The 19,020-nt window shown below is 47.7% G+C and overlaps 1 protein-coding gene across 11 annotated transcripts in view; it reads left to right on the plus strand.

Moving 5' to 3' along the window:
• The window catches only part of Ahnak (AHNAK nucleoprotein), an 88,416-nt gene that overhangs the window by 11,902 nt on the left and 57,494 nt on the right, over nt 1-19,020 (plus strand). For 2 of the 11 annotated variants that reach the window (XM_038317753.1, XM_038317754.1), the window contains exons 5-6: nt 731-3,982; nt 5,198-18,580. The exons of 3 other annotated variants lie outside the window; for them this stretch is intronic. In XM_038317753.1, coding sequence (XP_038173681.1) covers nt 731-3,982; nt 5,198-17,737 — 15,792 coding nt within the window. In that variant the 3' untranslated portion in view covers nt 17,738-18,580. Of the gene's footprint in view, nt 1-730; nt 3,983-5,197; nt 18,581-19,020 lie in introns of those variants that run through there. 6 more of the 11 variants (XM_038317757.1, XM_038317758.1, XM_038317760.1 and 3 more) reach the window with 6 other exon arrangements.

Consider the following 19,020-nt stretch of genomic DNA (forward strand, 5'->3'; position numbering starts at 1 on the left):
CTTTCTTCCTGCCTATGTTGTGGCATGCGCCTGATTCTGTTCTTACAGGTATTGTGTTCTTTCGGTCTCTTGGGACTGTGCTATGGCTTTGGAAGCAGCTCAAGCATCGGGGGCTTAGCTGCCAGGGGGAAGGCTGGCTGCTTTACTAGAGTTTTTGAAGCGCTTTCACTAGTGTTCAACCTGCCTCTCTACTTGCCGTGCGTGAGAAGATGAGCAGCCCAGTGCTCGTGGGAAGGGCTTCTTTACTCCTCATGGCTTGCTTATGGAATAAACCATGTGTCCTCATTGTGAAAGTATTCCCAAACACAGTCAGGCCCTCAGGCTTCACAAATGCTTTCCAGTGTGCAAAGGCTCCTGGGAGACCTTAATCAAGCAAGCCTGCAAGTTGAGAGTTGAAGGATGAAGGGTCTGTTTGGGATGGGTCCCTGGAACAGGTTGATTTGAAGTATCACTGGGTGGTAGAGTCTCTTCCTGGGAGCACAGTTCAGGAATCTATGATCTTTGCTCTCCAGAATTTTCTTCCAGATAGTTTCTATTTTCCTCTTGTGATGTGACTGTCAGCCCCTTTCTTCAGTCCCCTGTGTTCTGTCCCAGGAGACTCTCTGGAACTCTATTATATTCTGAGCATCTTTGAGAAACAGGCAACCCTGTTGTCGGCTAGGCTGCGGCCAGGCATCTGCCATCTCAGGTGGGCTTTGCTGCAACTTCTGCTGGGCGTGTCTTTCTGCAGAGTGGGGATGATGAGGACTACCAGCGCATCTATACCACAAAGATCAAGCCACGGCTGAAGTCGGAGGATGGAGTAGAAGGGGACCTTGGGGAGACCCAGAGCCGTACCATCACAGTGACCAGAAGGGTCACAGCCTACACTGTGGATGTGACCGGTCGGGAAGGAGTGAAGGACATCGACATCAGCAGCCCTGAGTTCATGATCAAGATACCAAAGCATGAAGTGACTGAAATCTCCAACACAGATGTAGAAATTCAGTCTGGGAAGGCGGTGATCAGACTGCCCTCAGGATCGGGGGCAGTTTCTCCAACCTCTGGCTCTGCAGGTGCCATTTCTGCTTCAGGACCAGAGCTCGAAGGTGCTGGCCAATCAAAATTCCAGGTCACCGTACCTGGGATAAAGGTGGGAAGCCCCGGCGTCAATGTCAGTGCAAAAGGCTTGGACTTGGGTGGTAAAGGAGGGATCCAAGTTCCAGGGGTGGACATTTCGTCTTCTCTTGGGACTGGCTCAGTAGAGGTACAGGGTCCTTCCCTCCAGAGTGGTGATATTGGGAAAATTAAAATTCCAACCATGAAGATGCCAAAATTTGGTGTCTCAGCAGGCCCGGAGGGCCAGATACCAGAAACAGGGCTGAGTGTTTCTGCACCTGAGTTCTCTGTGGGGCATAAAGGTGACAAGCCAGGTTTGACCATTGGTGGGAACATTCAGGCCCCTCACTTGGAAGTCAGTGCCCCTTCTGTCAATATTGAGGGCCTTGGGGGGAAGCTGAAGGGTCCCCAAATCACTGGGCCATCACTCGAAAGTGACTTAGGCCTGAAAGGTACCAAGCTGCAGGGGAACATAGGAATGGATGCCTCTGCTTCCAAAATTGAGGGCAGCATCACTGGTCCCAGTGTGGAGGTTGGAACCCCTGATGTCGACGTTCATGGGCTAGGAGGCAAACTGAATTTGCCCAAGATGAAAGTCCCTAAATTCTCTGCATCAGGTTCAAAGGGAGAGGGAGTTGGCATTGATGTGACAGTGCCCACAGGTGAAGTGACCCTTCCTGAGGTCTCTGGGGATGTTAGTCAGCCTGAGATTGCTACTGGTGGGCTAGAAGGGAAGATAAAGGGTGCTAAAGTCAAGACACCTGAAATGATTGTCCAGAAACCTAAAATCTCCATGCAGGATGTGGATCTGAGCCTTGGGTCTTGTAAACTGAAAGGTGATATGAAGGTGTCTGCTCCTGAGGTCAAAGGTGATGTTAAAGGCCCTCATGTGGCAGTTAAAGGCCCCAAAGTGGACATAGAGACACCGAACTTAGAGGGGACCTTGACAGGTCCCAAGCTTAGCAGCCCTTCAGGAAAAATAGGGGCCTGTAGGATATCTATGGCAGATGTAGACCTAAATGTAGCTGCACCTAAAGGGAAAGGGGGTGTAGATGTTGTGCTACCCAAAGGAGAAGGGAAAATCAAAGTCCCTGAACTTGATGTCCAAGGCCCCAAAATGGATATTAGTGCCCCAGATGTGGAAGTGCATGGCCCAGAATGGAACTTGAAAATGCCCAAGATGAAGATGCCCAAGTTCAGTGTCCCAGGGGTCAAAGGAGAAGGCCCAGATGTAGATGTGGCTCTACCCAAAGGAGACATCAGTATTTCAGGGCCTAAGGTCAACATAGAAACCCCAAGTGCCAACATGGAGAGTCTGGGAGGCAAACTTAAAGGTCCTGATATTAATCTGCCTGAAGTGAGTGTCAAGACTCCAAAGGTTTTGGTACCTGATGTGGATCTGCACATCAAAGGCGCAAAGGTGAAGGGAGAGTGTGATGTCACAACACCACAGCTTGAGGGAGACCTGAAAGGCCTCCAAGTGGACGCCGTTGTCCCAGAAGTGAATGTTCATGGCCCAGACCTGAAGATACCCAAGATGAAGATGCCCAAATTCAGTGTGCCAGGGTTCAAAGCAGAGGGCCCAGAAGTGGATGTGAACCTGCCCAAGGCAGATATGGACATTTCTAGGCCTAAGGTGGAGGTCAGTGCTCCAGATGTGAGCATTGAGGGACCAGAAGGGAAACTGAAAGGACCTAAGTTTAAAATGCCAGATGTGGACTTACACTTAAAAGGCCCCAGTGTAAAGGGAGAATATGATGTCACAGTGCCAAGGCCTGGCGGTGAGGTTAAAGTTCCTGATGTTGAACTTAAAAGTGCCAAACTGGACATTGATGCCCCGAGTGTGGATGTTCAAGGTCCCGAATGGCACATGAAGATGCCAAAGATAAAAATGCCCAAGTTTGGTATGCCAGGCTTCAAGGCAGAGAGTCCAGATGTGGAGGTGAATCTCCCTAAGGCCAACATTGATATCTCAGGACCCAAGGTAGATGTCAAAGCACCAGATGTGAACATTGAAGGACCCGAAGGAAAACTGAAGGGTCCTAAGCTGAAGACGCCTGAGATGAATATCAAGGTCCCAAAGATCTCCATGCCTGATGTAGATTTGCATATGAAAGGCCCCAAGGTAAAAGGAGAGTATGATGTCACAATGCCAAAGATTGAAGGAGACTTGAAAGGCCCCAAAGTAGATGTCAGTGCTCCAGATGTTGACGTTCATAGTCCTGACTGGAACTTGAAAATGCCAAAGATTAAAATGCCCAAATTTAGCATGCCTAGTCTCAAAGGAGAAGGCCCAGAGTTGGATGTGAACATGCCCAAGGCTGATATGGACATTTCTGTACCAAAACTAGATATTAGTGCTCCAGATTTGAACCTTGAAGGACCTGAAGGGAAGTTGAAAGGCCCCAAGTTTAAGATGCCTGAGATGCATTTCAAGGCTCCAAAGGTGTCTCTACCAGATGTGGACATGGATCTCAAAGGACCCAAAATGAAAGGAAATCTAGACATGTCTGCACCAAAAATAGAGGGAGAGATGAAAGTACCAGACGTGGACATCAAAGGTCCGAAGGTAGATATTAAATCATCAGATGGGGAAGGTCAGGGCCCAGACTGGAGCCTGAAAATGCCAAAGATGAAAATGCCTAAGTTCAGTATGCCTACTCTCAAAGGTGAGGGTCCAGATGTGGATGTAAACCTGCCTAAGGCTAACATTGATGTCTCGGGACCTAAAGTTGACATTGAAACCTCAGATGTTAGTCTTGAGGGCCCAGAAGGAAAGCTGAAGGGCCCCAAGCTTAAGATGCCTGACATGCACTTCAAGGCCCCTAAGATCTCCATGCCTGATGTGGACTTAAACTTGAAAGGCCCCAAAGTCAAGGGGGATGTGGATGTGACAGTACCCAAGCTAGAAGGTGAAATGAAAGTACCAGATGTGGACATCAAAGGCCCTAAAGTAGACATCAGTGCCCCAGATGTGGATGTTCATGGGCCAGATTGGCACCTGAAGATGCCCAAGATGAAAATGCCCAAGTTCAGCATGCCTGGGTTCAAAGCAGAAGGCCCTGAAGTGGATGTGAACCTGCCCAAGGCTGACATTGATGTCTCAGGACCCAAGGTGGATGTTGAAGTTCCTGATGTGAGCATTGAAGGGCCAGAAGGAAAGCTGAAAGGCCCCAAGTTTAAGATGCCTGACATGCACTTCAAGACTCCCAAGATCTCCATGCCTGATGTGGACTTGAATATTAAGGGGCCCAAAGGAAAAGCAGATGTGGATGTATCATTGCCTGATGTGGAGGGTGAAATAAAAGTGCCAGGTGTGGATGTTAAAGGGCCCAAAGTTGCCACTGATGCTCCAGATGTTGAAGTTCATGGCCCAGACTGGCACCTGAAGATGCCCAAAATGAAAATGCCCAAGTTCAGTATGCCTGGCTTCAAAGGAGAAGGCCCAGAAGTGGACATCTCTAAGGCCAACATTGATGTCTCAGGACCCAAGGTAGACATTAATGTTCCAGATGTAAATATTGAAGGTCCAGATGCAAAACTAAAAGGGCCAAAATTTAAGATGCCAGAAATGAATATAAAGCCTCAAAAGATATCCATGCCAGATGTTAGCTTGAATTTGAAAGGTCCTAAAGTGAAAGGAGACTATGATGTCTCAGTTCCAAAAGTGGGAGGAGAAATAAAAGCTCCTGCTGTTGATATCAAAGGCCCCCAAATAGATGTACCAGATGTGGATGTTCATGGCCCAGACTGGCACCTGAAGATGCCTAAGGTAAAAATGCCCAAGTTCAGCATGCCTGGCTTCAAAGGAGAGGGCCCTGAAGTAGATGTAAATCTTCAAAAGGCCAACATTGATGTCTCAGGACCCAAAGTGAACATTGATGTTCCAGATGTGAATATTGAAGCTCCAGAAGGGAAACTAAAGGGCCCCAAGTTCAAGATGCCGAGCATGAATATACAGACACACAAAATCTCTATGCCTGATGTTGGTCTTAATCTGAAAGGACCTAAACTGAAAAGTGATATAGATGTTTCTCTTCCAAAAGTGGAAGGAAATCTGAAAGGTCCTGAAGTTGATGTTAAAGTCCCTAAGGTGGATGTGGATGTGACAGTGCCCAAGCTAGAAGGTGAAATGAAAGTGCCAGATGTGGACATCAAAGGACCTAAAGTGGACATCAGTGCCCCAGATGTGGATGTTCATGGGCCAGATTGGCACCTGAAGATGCCCAAGGTGAAAATGCCCAAGTTCAGCATGCCTGGCTTCAAAGCAGAAGGCCCTGAAGTGGATGTGAACCTGCCCAAGGCTGACATTGATGTCTCAGGACCCAAGGTGGACATTGATGTGCCAGATGTGAATATAGAAGGTCCTGATGCAAAACTGAAAGGCTCCAAATTTAAGATGCCCAAGTTCAATATCAAGGCTCCCAAGATCTCCATGCCAGATGTGGACTTGAATTTGAAGGGGCCCAAACTGAAAGGAGAGATAGATGCTTCTGTGCCAGAAATGGAAGCTGATCTCAGAGGTCCTCAAGTTGATATCAAAGGCCCCAACGTAGATGTGGAAGTGCCTGATGTTGACCTGGAATGTCCTGATGCAAAGTTGAAAGGCCCCAAATTTAAGATGCCTGACATGCACTTCAAGGCCCCTAAGATCTCCATGCCTGATGTGGACTTACATTTGAAAGGCCCCAAAGTCAAGGGGGATCTCGACGTGACAGTGCCAAAACTAGAAGGAGAATTAAAAGGTCCCAGTGTGGATGTGGAAGTGCCTGATGTTGACCTGGAATGTCCTGATGCAAAATTGAAGGGCCCCAAGTTTAAGATGCCTGACATGCACTTCAAGGCCCCTAAGATCTCCATGCCTGATGTGGACTTAAACTTGAAAGGCCCCAAAGTCAAGGGGGATGTGGATGTGACAGTGCCCAAGCTAGAAGGCGAAATGAAAGTACCAGATGTGGACATCAAAGGCCCTAAAGTAGACATCAGTGCCCCAGATGTGGATGTTCATGGGCCAGATTGGCACCTGAAGATGCCCAAGATGAAAATGCCCAAGTTCAGCATGCCTGGGTTCAAAGCAGAAGGCCCTGAAGTGGATGTGAACCTGCCCAAGGCTGACATTGATGTCTCAGGACCCAAGGTGGATGTTGAAGTTCCTGATGTGAGCATTGAAGGGCCAGAAGGAAAGCTGAAAGGCCCCAAGTTTAAGATGCCTGACATGCACTTCAAGACTCCTAAGATCTCCATGCCTGATGTGGACCTGCATTTGAAAAGCCCTAAGGTCAAAGGGGATATGGACGTGACTGTTCCAAAACTGGAAGGAGATTTGAAAGGCCCCAATGTGAATGTAGAGGTACCTGATGTTGATCTGGAATGTCCTGATGCAAAGTTGAAAGGCCCCAAGTTTAAGATGCCTGACATGCACTTCAAGGCCCCTAAGATCTCCATGCCTGATGTGGACTTACATTTGAAAGGCCCCAAAGTCAAGGGGGATCTCGACGTGACAGTGCCAAAACTAGAAGGAGAATTAAAAGGTCCCAGTGTGGATGTGGAAGTGCCTGATGTTGACCTGGAATGTCCTGATGCAAAATTGAAGGGCCCCAAGTTTAAGATGCCTGACATGCACTTCAAGGCCCCTAAGATCTCCATGCCTGATGTGGACTTAAACTTGAAAGGCCCCAAAGTCAAGGGGGATGTGGATGTGACAGTACCCAAGCTAGAAGGTGAAATGAAAGTACCAGATGTGGACATCAAAGGACCTAAAGTAGACATCAGTGCCCCAGATGTGGATGTTCATGGGCCAGATTGGCACCTGAAGATGCCCAAGATGAAAATGCCCAAGTTCAGCATGCCTGGGTTCAAAGCAGAAGGCCCTGAAGTGGATGTGAACCTGCCCAAGGCTGACATTGATGTCTCAGGACCCAAGGTGGATGTTGAAGTTCCTGATGTGAGCATTGAAGGGCCAGAAGGAAAGCTGAAAGGCCCCAAGTTTAAGATGCCTGACATGCACTTCAAGACTCCTAAGATCTCCATGCCTGATGTTGATTTTAACTTAAAAGGTTCTAAAATCAAAGGCGATATTGATGTTTCAGTCCCAAAACTTGAGGGAGACTTAAAGGGTCCAGAACTGGATGTCAAGGGCCCCAAATTGGATGTCGACATGCCAGAAGTAGCTGTAGAAGGCCCAGAAGGTAAATGGAAAAGTCCTAAATTCAAGATGCCAGATATGCACTTTAAAGCTCCCAAAATCTCCATGCCAGACATTGATCTTCACTTAAAGAGTCCAAAGATAAAGAGTGAGGTTGATGTAGATATTCCCAAATTGGAAGGAGACCTCAAAGGGCCAAATGTGGACCTAAGTGGACCAGACATTGAGATTGAAGGACCAGAAGGCAAACTGAAGGGTCCTAAGTTCAAGATGCCAGAGATGAACATCAAGGCTCCAAAAATCTCAATGCCTGATTTACATCTTAAGGGTCCCAAACTAAAGGGAGATGTGGATGTTTCCCTGCCCAAAGTAGAAGGTGACCTCAAGGGCCCTGAAGTTGACATCAAAGGCCCCAAAGTGGACATTAGTGCTCCTGATGTAGATGTTCAGGGCCCAGACTGGCACCTAAAGATGCCCAAGGTGAAAATGCCCAAGTTCAGCATGCCTGGCTTCAAGGCAGAAGGTCCTGAAGTGGATGTAAGCCTGCCCAAGGCTGACATTGATGTCTCAGGACCCAAGGTTGACATTGAAGGCCCTGATGTGAGCATTGAAGGACCAGAAGGAAAGTTGAAAGGTCCTAAGTTCAAGATGCCTGAGATGAACATCAAAGCCCCAAAGATCTCCATGCCAGACATTGATCTTAACCTGAAAGGCCCCAAAATGAAGGGTGATGTGGACGTGTCCCTGCCCAAAGTGGAAGGTGAGATTAAAGTTCCTGAAGTGGATATCAAAGGCCCCAAAGTGGACATCGATGCTCCGGATGTGGATGTTCACGGACCAGACTGGCACCTGAAGATGCCCAAGGTGAAAATGCCCAAGTTCAGCATGCCTGGCTTTAAGGGAGAGGGCCCAGAAGTAGATGTGAGCCTGCCAAAGGCTGACATTGATGTCTCTGGACCAAAGGTGGACATAGGTGTTCCAGATGTGAATATAGAAGGTCCTGATGCAAAACTGAAGGGTCCTAAGTTCAAGATGCCAGAGATGAACATCAAGGCTCCAAAGATCTCCATGCCTGATTTGCATCTCAAGGGTCCCAAAGTAAAGGGAGATGTGGATGTTTCTCTGCCCAATGTAGAAGGTGACCTCAAGGGCCCTGGAGTTGACATCAAAGGCCCTAAAGTGGACATCAGTGCCCCAGATGTGGATGTTCATGGTCCAGACTGGCATCTGAAGATGCCCAAGATGAAAATGCCCAAGTTCAGCATGCCTGGCTTCAAGGGAGAGGGTCCTGAAGTGGATGTGAACCTTCCCAAGGCTGACATTGATGTCTCAGGACCCAAGGTTGACATTGAAGTCCCTGATGTGAGCATTGAAGGACCAGAAGGAAAGTTGAAAGGTCCTAAGTTCAAGATGCCTGAGATGAACATCAAGGCTCCCAAGATCTCCATGCCAGACATTGATCTTAACCTGAAAGGCCCCAAAGTGAAGGGCGATGTGGACGTGTCCCTGCCGAAAGTAGAAGGTGACCTCAAGGGCCCTGAAGTTGATATCAAAGGCCCCAAAGTGGACATCAATGCCCCAGATGTGGATATTCATGGTCCAGACTGGCACCTGAAGATGCCCAAGATGAAAATGCCCAAGTTCAGCATGCCTGGCTTCAAGGGAGAGGGCCCTGAAGTAGATGTAAGCTTGCCAAAGGCTGATATTGATGTCTCTGGACCCAAGGTGGACATTGATGTTCCAGATGTGAATATAGAAGGTCCTGATGCAAAGCTGAAGGGTCCTAAGTTCAAGATGCCAGAGATGAATATTAAAGCTCCTAAGATCTCAATGCCAGATTTGGACCTTAATATTAAAGGCCCCAAAGTGAAAGGAGATGTGGATGTTTCACTTCCAAGTGTTGAAGGTGATTTGAAAGGGCCTTCTCTTGACATAAAGGACCCAAAATTAGATATAAATGCTCCAGATATTGACATTCATGGTCCTGAGGGCAAATTAAAAGGTCCCAAACTGAAAATGCCTGACATGCATGTCAACATGCCCAAGATCTCTATGCCTGAAATTGACTTGAATTTAAAGGGCTCAAAGCTTAAGGGAGATGTTGATATCTCTGGCCCCAAGTTGGAGGGTGAAATTAGAACTCCCAAGTTAGATGTGAAGGGCCCAGAAGTGGACATTTCTGCTCCCAAGGTTAATATTGAAGGGAAATCAAAGAAGTCTCGTTTTAAGCTCCCTAAATTTAATTTTTCTGGATCCAAAGTTCAGACACCTGACATGGATGTCAAAGTTAAAAAGCCAGATGTTGATGTAACAGCTCCAAAAGTTGACATTAATGCTCCAGAAGTTGAAGTACAAGGCAAAGTGAAAGGATCCAAGTTTAAAATGCCTTTCCTGAGTATTTCATCTCCCAAAGTTTCTATGCCTGATGTGGAGCTAAATTTGAAAGGTCCTAAGGTCAAAGGAGACTTAGATGTAGCAGGCCCAAATTTAGAAGGAGACTTTAAAAGCCCGAAAGTGGATATTAAACCACCAGAGGTACATATTAATGCACCTGAAGTGGATGTTCATGGTCCAGAATGGAATCTGAAGATGCCCAAGATGAAAATGCCCAAGTTCGGTGTGTCTGGCTTAAAAGCAGAAGGGCCTGATGTGGCTATGGATTTACCAAAAGGAGACATCAATGTAGAAGGTCCCAGTATGAATATTGAGGGCCCAGAACTCAATGTAGAGTGTCCAGAAGGAAGCTTAAAAGGCCCCAAATTTAAGATGCCTGAGATGAACATCAAAGCCCCCAAGATATCTATGCCTGACATTGACTTAAACCTGAAAGGTCCCAAAGTAAAAGGTGATGTAGATGTTTCTCTTCCCAAACTTGAAGGGGATCTTAAAGGGCCAAAAGCTGAGATCAAAGACCCGAAAATAGACATTGATGTTCCAGATGTGGATGTTCATGGACCAGACTGGCACCTGAAGATGCCCAAAGTGAAAATGCCCAAGTTCAGCATGCCTGGTTTTAAAGGTGAGGGTCCTGAAGTGGATGTGAACCTGCCAAAGGCTGACATTGATGTCTCAGGACCTAAGGTGGACATTGATGTTCCAGATGTAAATATTGAAGGTCCTGATGCAAAACTGAAGGGCCCTAAGTTCAAGATCCCAGAGATGAACATCAAGGCTCCCAAGATCTCCATGCCCGACATTGATCTGAGTCTTAAAGGTCCAAAATTGAAGGGTGATGGGGACGTGTCTCTGCCCAAAGTGGAAGGTGAGATTAAAGTTCCTGAAGTTGACATCAAAGGCCCCAAAGTGGACATTGATGCTCCAGATGTGGATGTTCATGGACCAGACTGGCACCTGAAGATGCCCAAGATGAAAATGCCCAAGTTCAGCATGCCTGGCTTCAAGGGAGAGGGCCCTGAAGTAGATGTAAGCCTGCCCAAGGCTGACATTGATGTCTCTGGACCCAAGGTGGACATTGATGTTCCAGATGTGAATATAGAAGGTCCTGATGCAAAACTGAAGGGTCCTAAGTTCAAGATGCCAGAGATGAACATCAAGGCTCCCAAGATCTCCATGCCTGATTTGCATCTCAAGGGTCCCAAAGTAAAGGGAGATGTGGATGTTTCTCTGCCGAAAGTAGAAGGTGACCTCAAGGGCCCTGAAGTTGACATCAAAGGCCCCAAAGTGGACATCAGTGCCCCAGATGTGGATGTTCATGGTCCAGACTGGCATCTGAAGATGCCCAAGGTGAAAATGCCCAAGTTCAGCATGCCTGGTTTCAAGGGAGAGGGCCCAGAAGTAGATGTGAGCCTGCCAAAAGCTGACATTGATGTCTCAGGACCCAAGGTGGACATTGAAGTCCCTGATGTGAGCATTGAAGGACCAGAAGGAAAGTTGAAAGGTCCTAAGTTCAAGATGCCTGAGATGAACATCAAAGCCCCCAAGATCTCCATGCCAGACATTGATCTTAACCTGAAAGGCCCCAAAATGAAGGGTGATGTGGACGTGTCCCTGCCCAAAGTGGAAGGTGAGATTAAAGTTCCTGAAGTGGATATCAAAGGCCCCAAAGTGGACATCGATGCTCCGGATGTGGATGTTCATGGACCAGACTGGCACCTGAGGATGCCCAAGGTGAAAATGCCCAAGTTCAGCATGCCTGGCTTCAAGGGAGAGGGCCCTGAAGTAGATGTGAGTCTGCCAAAGGCTGACATTGATGTCTCAGGAGCCAAGGTGGACAGTGATGTTCCAGATGTGAATATAGAAGGTCCTGATGCAAAACTGAAGGGTCCTAAGTTCAAGATGCCAGAGATGAACATCAAGGCTCCCAAGATCTCCATGCCTGATTTGCATCTCAAGGGTCCCAAAGTGAAGGGAGATGTGGATGTTTCTCTGCCCAAAGTAGAAGGTGACCTCAAGGGCCCTGAAGTTGACATCAAAGGCCCCAAAGTGGACATCAATGCCCCAGATGTGGATGTTCATGGTCCAGACTGGCATCTGAAGATGCCCAAGGTGAAAATGCCCAAGTTCAGCATGCCTGGCTTCAAGGGAGAGGTCCCTGACGTGGATGTGAACCTGCCCAAAGCTGACATTGATGTTTCAGGAGCCAAGGTAGACATTGACACTCCTGACATTGACATTCATGGTCCAGAAGGGAAACTGAAGGGCCCCAAGTTTAAAATGCCTGATCTCCACCTCAAGGCACCCAAGATCTCAATGCCAGAAGTTGACCTAAACTTAAAAGGGCCGAAGGTGAAGGGAGATGTGGATGTTTCCCTGCCCAAAGTAGAAGGTAACCTCAGTGGCCCTGATGTTGACATCAAAGGCCCCAAAGTGGACATTGATGCTCCAGATGTGGATGTTCATGGTCCAGACTGGCATCTGAAGATGCCCAAGGTGAAAATGCCCAAGTTCAGCATGCCTGGTTTCAAGGGAGAGGGCCCTGAAGTAGATGTTAGCCTACCAAAGGCTGACATTGATGTCTCGGGACCCAAGGTGGACATTGACACTCCTGACATTGACATTCATGGCCCAGAAGGGAAACTGAAGGGCCCAAAGTTTAAAATGCCTGATCTCCACCTCAAGGCACCCAAGATCTCAATGCCTGAAGTTGACTTGAACCTGAAAGGGCCGAAGGTGAAGGGAGATGTGGATGTTTCCCTGCCCAAAGTAGAAGGTAACCTCAGTGGCCCTGATGTTGACATCAAAGGCCCCAAAGTGGACATTGATGCTCCAGATGTGGATGTTCATGGTCCAGACTGGCATCTGAAGATGCCCAAGGTGAAAATGCCCAAGTTCAGCATGCCTGGCTTCAAGGGAGAGGGCCCTGAAGTAGATGTAAGCCTGCCAAAGGCTGACATTGATGTCTCGGGACCCAAGGTGGACATTGACACTCCTGACATTGACATTCATGGCCCAGAAGGGAAACTGAAGGGCCCAAAGTTTAAAATGCCTGATCTCCACCTCAAGGCACCCAAGATCTCAATGCCTGAAGTTGACTTGAACCTGAAAGGGCCGAAGGTGAAGGGAGATGTGGATGTTTCCCTGCCCAAAGTGGAAGGTGACCTCAAGGGCCCTGAAGTTGACATCAAAGGCCCCAAAGTGGACATCAATGCCCCAGATGTGGATGTTCATGGTCCAGACTGGCATCTGAAGATGCCCAAGGTGAAAATGCCCAAGTTCAGCATGCCTGGCTTCAAGGGAGAGGGCCCTGAAGTAGATGTGAGCCTGCCCAAGGCTGACATTGATGTCTCTGGACCCAAGGTGGACATTGATGTTCCAGATGTGAATATAGAAGGTCCTGATGCAAAGCTGAAGGGTCCTAAGTTCAAGATACCTGAGATGAACATCAAGGCTCCCAAGATCTCCATGCCTGACTTTGATTTGCACCTGAAAGGGCCTAAACTGAAGGGAGATGTGGATGCTTCCTTGCCTAAAATGGAAGGTGAACTCAAAGGCCCTGCTATTGATATAAAGGGTTCCAGTGTGGATATCGACACTCCTGATGTCAATATTGATGGTCCAGAAGCGAAATTAAAGGGACCCAAATTTAAAATACCAGACATGCACATCAAAGCTCCCAAGATTTCCATGCCTGACTTTGACTTAAACCTTAAAGGACCCAAGGTAAAAGGAGATGTTGACCTTGCACTCCCTAAGGTGGAAGGTGATCTCAAAGGGCCAGAGATAGACATTGAGGGTCCTGAAGGAAAGCTCAAAGGACCAAAATTTAAGATGCCAGATGTCCATTTTAAGACCCCTCAAATTTCAATGAGTGACATTGATTTGAACATGAAAGGACCTAAGATAAGGGGAGATATGGACATAGAAGGGGATTTGAAAGGTCCCAAAGTGGATGTCAAAGGCCCTAAACTGGACATCGACACTCCTGACATTGACATTCATGGTCCAGAAGGGAAACTGAAGGGCCCCAAGTTTAAAATGCCTGATCTCCACCTCAAGGCACCCAAGATCTCAATGCCAGAAGTTGACTTGAACCTGAAAGGGCCGAAGGTGAAGGGCGATGTGGATGTTTCTCTGCCAAAAGTGGAAGGAGACCTCAAAGGCCCTGAAGTTGACATCAAAGGCCCCAAAGTGGACATTGATGCTCCAGATGTGGATGTTCATGGACCAGACTGGCACCTGAAGATGCCCAAAATAAAAATGCCCAAGTTCAGCATGCCTGGTTTCAAGGGAGAGGGCCCGGAAGTAGATGTGAGCCTTCCAAAGGCTGACATTGATGTCTCTGGACCCAAGGTGGACATTGATGTTCCAGATGTGAATATAGAAGGTCCTGATGCAAAACTGAAGGGTCCTAAGTTCAAGATGCCAGAGATGAACATCAAGGCTCCCAAGATCTCCATGCCTGATTTGCATCTCAAGGGTCCCAAAGTAAAGGGAGATGTGGATGTTTCCCTGCCCAAAGTAGAAGGTGACCTCAAGGGCCCTGGAATTGATATCAAAGGCCCTAAAGTGGACATTGACGTTCCAGATGTGAATATTGAAGGTCCTGATGCAAAACTGAAAGGTCCTAAATTCAAGATGCCTGAGATGAACATCAAAGCCCCCAAGATCTCCATGCCAGACATTGATCTTAACCTGAAAGGCCCCAAAATGAAGGGTGATGTGGACATGTCCCTGCCCAAAGTGGAAGGTGAGATTAAAGTTCCTGAAGTTGAAATCAAAGGCCCCAAAGTGGACATTGATGCTCCAGATGTGGCTGTTCATGGACCAGATTGGCACCTGAAGATGCCCAAGGTGAAAATGCCCAAGTTCAGCATGCCTGGCTTCAAGGGAGAGGGCCCTGAAGTAGATGTGAGCCTGCCAAAGGCTGACATTGATGTCTCTGGACCCAAGGTGGACATTGATGCTCCAGATGTGAATATAGAAGGTCCTGATGCAAAACTGAAGGGTCCTAAGTTCAAGATGCCGGAGATTAGCATCAAGGCTCCAAAGATATCTATGCCTGATGTGGATCTGGAGTTAAAAGGACCCAAAGTAAAAGGAGACTTTGATGTGTCTGTTCCCAAGATTGAAGGTAGTCTCAAAGGACCTGAAGTAGACCTGAAAGGTCCAGGTCTAGATTTTGAAGGCCCTGATGCTAAACTTAGTGTCCCTAACTTGAAGACGCCATCACTGGATGTATCTGCTCCTAAAATAACTGGGCCAGATGTTAATGTGCACCTCAAAACACCAAAGATTGCTGTTTCTGGGCCTAAGTTAGAAGGTGGTGAAGTGGACCTCAAGGGACCCAAAGTTGATTTAGAAACTCCAAATTTAGATGTCCGCATGGAGAGCCCAGATATTAATATCGAGGGTCCAGATGTTAAAGTTCCAAAGTTTAAGAAACCCAAGTTTGGATTTGGTGCAAAAAGTGCTAAAGTTGACATCAAGACACCCTCAGTTGATGTGACTGTCCCTGAAGCAGAGCTGAGTGTTGAGACCCCTGACGTAAGCCTTGGTGGAAAGGGCAAGAAAAGCAAGTTTAAAATGCCTAAAATTCACATGAGTGGCCCTAAAGTTAAGGCCAAAAAGCAGGGATTTGATTTGAACGTTCCCGGAGGTGAGATTGATGCCAGTCTGAAGGCTCCTGATGTGGATATCGGTGTTGCAGGGCCTGATGCTGCACTCAGAGTTGATGTAAAGTCTCCAAAAACCAAGAAAACCATGTTTGGGAAAATGTACTTCCCAGATGTAGAATTTGACATCAAGTCACCTAAATTTAAAGCAGAGGCCTCCCTACCTAGCCCTAAGTTGGAGGGTGACATCAAGGTACCAGATCTGGACATTTCTTCACCAGGGGTTAATGTGGAAGCTCCTGATATCCATGTGAAGGCTCCCAAGTTCAAGGTGTCAGGTGTGGATGTCTCGGGGCCAAAGTTAGAGGGCAACTTGAAAGGTCCTAAGGTGCAGGCAAACTTGGACACACCTAACATCAACATTGAAGGCTCTGATGCCAAAATCAAAGCACCCTCATTCAGTGTGTCTGCTCCTCAAGTCTCCATACCTGATGTGAATGTTAAGTTGGCAGGACCAAAGATAAAGGGTGAAGCCCCCAGTGTGGGTCTGGAAGGCACTGATGTCGATTTGCAAGGTCCAGAAGGAAAAATCAAGTTCCCCAAGTTTTCACTGCCCAAGATCAGTGCCCCTGGTCTTGAAGGAAGCTTGAGCACATCAGATGTTAAGGTTGAAGGGCCTGATATATCTCTTAAAGGCCCAGGAGTGGACTTGCCTTCAGTGGACCTCTCTATGCCAAAAATTTCTGGGCCTGATCTTGACCTGAACTTGAAAGGACCAAGTCTGAAGGGAGACCTGGATGCATCCACTCCCAGCATGAAGCTGCACGCCCCAGGTCTTGACCTCAAAGGTGTTGGTGGAAAAGTACAGATAGGAGGAGATGGTGTGAAAGTCCCAGGGATTGATGCCACAGCAGCACTTAATGTGGGGGCACCTGATGTGACCCTGAAGGGACCAAGCCTACAGGGAGATCTGACCATGTCCGGGGACATCAAGTGCCCTAAACTATCTGCGGGTGCCCCCGATCTCAGCTTGGAGGCCTCAGAAGTTGGCGTCAAATTTCCCCACATGAAGCTGCCTCAGTTTGGCATCTCTGCTCCAGGGTCCGACTTGGACGTTAACATCAAGGGGCCACAAGTTTGTGGAGAACTGAAGGGGCCAGGGATGGATGTGAACCTGAAGGGGCCCCAGATCTCAGCACCAAGCATGGACTTTAACTTGGAAGGACCAAAAGTGAAGGGGAGCCTTGGGGCCACTGGAGAATTGAAAGGCCCAGCAGTTGGGGGAAGTCTTCCAGGCATCAGTGTTCAGGGCCTAGAAGGAAATCTCCAAATGCCTGGAATTAAGGCTTCTGGGTGTGATGTGCAACTCCCAACGGGACAGCTTTCTGGTCCTGAAATTAAAGGAGATCTGAAAGGTTCAGGAATAGGTCTCCATGGGGCTGTCCCTGATATCAGTGTCAAGGGGCCTTCCTTTAACATGGCATCTCCAGAGTCAGATTTTGGTGTCAGCTTGAAGGGCCCCAAAGTCAAAGGAGGTGTAGATGTTTCAGGGGGTGTCAGTGTCCCAGATATCAACCTGGGTGAAGGACATATGAGTGTCAAAGACTCTGGGGTTGAGTGGAAGGGACCCCAAGTCTCCTCCTCTCTAAACCTGGATACATCTAAACTTGCTGGGAACCTTCATTTCTCAGGACCAAAGATAGAAGGAGGCATGAAAGGAGGCCAGACTGGACTCCAGGGTCCCGGGCTGAGTGTGTCTGGGCCTCAAGGTCACTTGGAAAGTGGATCTGGAAAAGTAACATTCCCCAAGATGAAGATCCCCAAATTTGCCTTCTCTGGCCGTGAGCTTGTTGGCAGAGAAGTAGGGGTAGATGTCAACTTCCCTAAAGTCGAGGCCAATGTGCAGGCTGGTGCAGGAGAAGACGAATGGGAAGAGTCAGAAGTAAAACTTAAAAAATCCAAAATCAAAATGCCCAAGTTTAATTTTTCCAAACCTAAAGGGAAAGGTGGTGTCACCGGCTCACCAGAAGCATCCATTTCTGGGTCCAAAGGGGACCTGAAGAGCTCGAAGGCCAGCTTGGGCTCTCTGGAAGGAGAAGCAGATGCCGAAGCATCATCACCAAAAGGCAAATTCTCTCTGTTTAAAAGTAAGAAGCCAAGACACCGCTCCAACTCCTTCAGCGATGAGAGGGAGTTCTCGGCGCCTTCCACCCCAACCGGGACTTTGGAGTATGCAGGTGGAGAAGTTAAAAGCAAACACGGGAAGCTGAAATTTGGTACCTTCGGTGGGTTGGGGTCAAAGAGCAAAGGTCATTATGAGGTGACTGGGAGTGATGATGAGGCAGCCAAGTTACAGGGGAGTGGAGTGTCTTTGGCCTCAAAGAAGTCCCGACTGTCTTCCTCTTCTAGCAACGACAGTGGGACAAAGGTTGGCATCCAGCTTCCTGAGGTAGAACTCTCAATTTCCACAAAGAAAGAGTAGTGGGCCTTGTATGTGTGTACATATATATAAATACATCAGCCTTGGGTGTGTTTGTATATAAACTCCAAAGAGAAACACCCCAACAGCCTCAGCAATAATGCAAAGATCTTGCCTCTCCCAGTGGCAAGTGCTGACAAACCAGGTGCCTCTAGGCTCCTGGGACTCTGCAGCTAGGTAAAGAGTTCTAAGTTCATCTGGCCCATGTGCAAAGTCAACAGTATTTGCCTTAAGATTTTAGTTTTTTTTGGTTTCTTTCTTTTTTTTTTTTTTTTGCATTGAACGCTGAGAGCTCGTGTTTACTAAGCAAGCTTTTGTGTTTATCCTTATTTTTACTGAACATTGTTAGTACCTGGGTAATGGAAACCCACTTTCTTTTCATTGTAAGGACTTTGGGGGCTTTTGTGAGTAAGGGAAGGTGGGATAAAAGGTGGCAGAGGGGGCCAGGTCGTCATTGCTCTGAAGGTTGGATATGTACAAACAGCAACACCCTGGCATGGCTCAGAGGAGGTGGCAGCCAGGAGGTGGGTGTTTCTCAATTCTCTGTAGCATGACTTTTAATCCCTAGGTGTGTTAGTCCCAGCCTAGTTTGGTGCTCAAGGTGAGAAGGGGATTTAAATCTGTTTGCAAATTGTCCAACCTGCCAGGTCAGTGTGAGGGGCTTCCATTCTGGGTTTGGTAAGAAAAGTGTTCATTCGTGACTGCCATGTTCTGAGAAAAGTTCTGATTCCTTTTAACAAATGTCATCATGATTAAGGAAATGTCTGGCACTTTAATGGAAAATTAATTGAGAATGTAAGAAAGTTGATGCTGTACAAGGCAAATAAAACCGTTCATTAACCCTGATATAGTCTGTCTGCTCTTGCATTCTGTGTTGAGGGAATGAAGCTAAGGGAGGCCACACACACAGCCCTCAATTTGGACTTGATCCACTCCGTGGCATTGCTGGTTTTGCTGGTGGCTTCAAGGCATGGCCTCTGCACAGGTACCAGGAGGAAGTCTTTGCTTTTCAATTCTCATGAGAGACTGGCTGCATCACTGCCGAGCAATCAAGAGTGGCTAGTGGTCATAACTCACTATAGAATACTTACCTTAGCATGAGCAAGACTTTAAAAGGGTGTGGGGGCGGGGCTGAGGATGTAATTCGGTCTATAGAGTGTGTGGCTGTTATGCATGAGAGCCTGGGTTCAGTCCCAGGAAACTCCTAAGACCCAGTGTACTGTTCACAGCTGCAGTCTCAGTGCATGGAGTTGGAGGCAGAGGGATTCTCTCTCTCTCTCTCTCTC

The sequence above is a fragment of the Arvicola amphibius genome, chromosome 1 (genome assembly GCF_903992535.2).
Source record: "Arvicola amphibius chromosome 1, mArvAmp1.2, whole genome shotgun sequence".
NCBI lineage: Eukaryota > Metazoa > Chordata > Mammalia > Rodentia > Cricetidae > Arvicola > Arvicola amphibius.